Source organism: Otolemur garnettii, unplaced genomic scaffold (genome assembly GCF_000181295.1).
Source record: "Otolemur garnettii isolate 467f Iridium unplaced genomic scaffold, OtoGar3 scaffold00172, whole genome shotgun sequence".
In the NCBI taxonomy this organism is placed as follows: Eukaryota; Metazoa; Chordata; class Mammalia; order Primates; family Galagidae; genus Otolemur; species Otolemur garnettii.
The window spans coordinates 3,002,863-3,005,926 of NW_003852567.1; the positions used below are offsets into that span (position 1 = coordinate 3,002,863).

A 3,064-nucleotide genomic window follows, 5' to 3' on the forward strand; every position below is an offset into this window, starting at 1 on the left:
TATGACACCACTGCAGTCTAGCCCAGATGACAGAAGGCATGAACAAAATCTCTTCAAAGAACTCATGTAAAAAAACCTGTGTTTGCCAATTACAGTGGAGTATTATCTCATTCTGATTTTTCCTGAACCAATGATCACCTAAAATGAGCAATCTCGTTTCACTTCTTAAATAAAAAATATTAAAACTAGATAAATGGAACCTATAGCAGTATAATTAATTCTTATATATTCATCAATTTAGATTTAGTGGCTATTAAAACTCATGAAATATTTCATGTATTATACCCTCTATCCACTGTTCCCACATACTTTGAAGCAAAACTCAACCATATCCATTCTTCCACAAATTATTCAGTTCTTTTTTTTTTGTTGTTGAGACAAGAATCTCACTTTGTTGCCCTAGGTACAGTGCTGCGGTGGTCATAGCCACCTCTAACTCCTGGTCTTAGGCGATTCTCTTGCCTTAGCGAGCAGCTGGGACTACAGGTGCCTGCCACAATGCCCAGCTATTTTTTGGTTACAGTTAGGCCGGGGCCAGGTTCGAACCTGCCACCCTCAGTATGTGGGGCCAGTGCCCTACTCACTGAACTACAGGCACCAACCCAGCCTAGGCTGGTCTTGAATTTCTGGTTTCAGTTCTCCCACCCCAGCCTCCCAAAGTGCTAGCTAGGATTATAGGTGTGAGCCACTGCACTCAACCTGAACTGTTAATAATGAGCATCAACCTCCAAGAGTTGGAGGTTGCTGTGAGCTGTGATGCCATAGCATTCTACCAAGAGTGACAAAGTGAGACTCTGTTTCTTAAAAAAAAAAAAAGTGTCTCCACATCTGTGCCTCAAGTGGCTAAGGGGCCAGCCACATACACCTGAGCTGGCGGGTTTGAATTCAGCCTAGGCCAGCTAAACAGTGATGGCTGCAACCAAAAAAATAGCCGGGCATTGTGGCAGGCCCCTGTAATCCCAGCTACTTGGGAGGCAGAGGCAGGAGAATTGAATTGCTTGAGCCAAGAGGTTGGAGGTTGCTGTGAGCTGTGATGACAGAGCACTATACCCAGGGCAACAGCTTGAGGCTGTCTCAAAAAGAAAAAAAAGGCTTGGCGCCTGTGGCTCAAGTGGCTAAGGCGCCAGCCACATACACCTAAGGTGGCGGGTTCGAATCCAGCCCGGGCCTGCCAAACAACAATGACGGCTGCAACCAAAAAATAGCCGGGCGTTGTGGCGGGCACCTGTGGTCCCAGCTACTTGGGAGGCTGAGGCAGGAGACTCGCTTGAGCCCAGGAGTTGGAGGTTGCTGTGAGGCCACAGCACTCTACCCAGAGGGATAGCTTGAGGCTCTGTCTCAAAAAAAGAAAAAAAAAAAAGACCTAAAAACTTAAACTCAATGGTGAGACCTTGTCTCCATAGAATAGAGAAACAAGCTGGACATGGTTGTCTGTGCCTTTAGACCTAACTACTCTGGAGGGGCTGAGCAATGAGGATGCCTAGAATTCAGGAATTTGAGGTTGCATAGAGCTATGATGACAACACCAGAAATAAGAGACACTGTCCATCTTCACAAACAACAAACAAAACAACACTCCAAAACCTACCAAGCCCCCTCCAAACAAAAAAACCCCAACAGAGTTTCAAGTTAATGAAATACTACGAATAGTTCAGCAGAATACTAGTTTCATTTTAGTAAACTTACAAAGATGATTACCGCATTTCACAGAAATAGAGACTGAAATTTTCTGTGGTGTTATTTCTACAATGAATATAATGTACCGCTGTACATTTTAAAATATTTTCATAACAAAAGTAAAATTAAAAATTGACAAAACAATCAAACCCTATGGAAAAAAATAAAAATAACAACCCAAGTTTTATAGTTTATAATCTGGAGTCTAAAGGGTAGGAAGTGGCAGGTTTAGTCTATACAATTTTTCTTTTTTTTTAGAGACAGAGTCTATCTTTGTTGCCCTTGGTAGAATGCCATGGCATCACAGCTCACAGCAACCTCCAGCTCTTGGGCTTACATGATTTTCTCGCCTTAGTCTCCTGAGTAGCTGGGACTACAGGTGTCTGCCACAATGCCCGGTTACTTTTTTGTTGCAGTTTGGCTGGGGCTGGGTTCAAGGCTGGCACCCTACATACCGAGGGTGTTGGGTTTGAAACTGGCCCCGGCCAAACTACAACAAAAAAATAGTCGGGCGTTCTGGCAGGTGCCTGTAGTCCCAGCTACTTGGGAGACTAAGGCAAGAGAATTGGCTAAGCCCAAGAGCTTTTTCAAAGTATGGACATCACTTCACCTAAGGAAATTAAGAATCTGTAGAGGCGTGGCGCCTGTGGCTCAATCAGCTAAGGCACCAGCCACATACACCTAAGGTGGCAGGTTCGAATCCAGCCCCGGATCTGCCAAACAACGACGGCTGCAACCAAAAAATAGCCAGGCGTTGTGGTGGGCGTCTATAGTCACAGCTACTTGGGAGGCAGAGGCAGGAGACTCACTTGAGCCCAGGAGTTGGAGGTTGCTGTGAGCTGTGATGCCACAGGCACTCTACCCAGGGGGATAGCTTGAGGCTCTGTCTCAAAAAAAAAGAGAATCTGTAGAGAGGGTGTTTTTTTTTTTTTTAAATTAAAGAACTATGGTTTAACGGAGAGTTTAATTTGGAACACTATTCAATCATTTACATCATCACGGATATTAGAAAGATGATCCTGTAAGGCAATCCCTAAAATATTCTCTTAAGAGTAACACAAATGTGCAAAAAATAAGTCTGAAAGGAAGAACGTTGACTATGTAGCTAAGAATTATATCTCACAATAGGATCATGCATAACCTAAAGATAGCTAATCAAAAATTAGGTAGTGTTAATGAACCTGTCATGGTATTCAAGACTGCATCATGAGAAGTGGGGACAGAACTCACCTTTGTCAATATGAACTTCCAGAATCTTCTTTTCTCGAACTATCTTCCTTCCATTGCAGCTTTTACATCTATCTTTAGGACTGATCCGTTCTCCATGGCCCTGGCACTCCATGCACACAGACTGAATTTGCTGAACCATTCCAGGTCCTATCTGATG

The 3,064-nt window shown here is 43.7% G+C and overlaps 1 protein-coding gene across 1 annotated transcript in view; it reads right to left on the reverse strand.

The window, feature by feature from the left end:
• DNAJA1 (DnaJ heat shock protein family (Hsp40) member A1) overlaps nt 1-3,064 on the reverse strand; it is a 14,280-nt gene that overhangs the window by 5,934 nt on the left and 5,282 nt on the right. The window contains exon 5 of the mRNA XM_012811656.2: nt 2,908-3,064. Within this exon, the coding sequence (XP_012667110.1) occupies nt 2,908-3,064 (157 nt within the window). The remainder of the gene's footprint in view (nt 1-2,907) is intronic.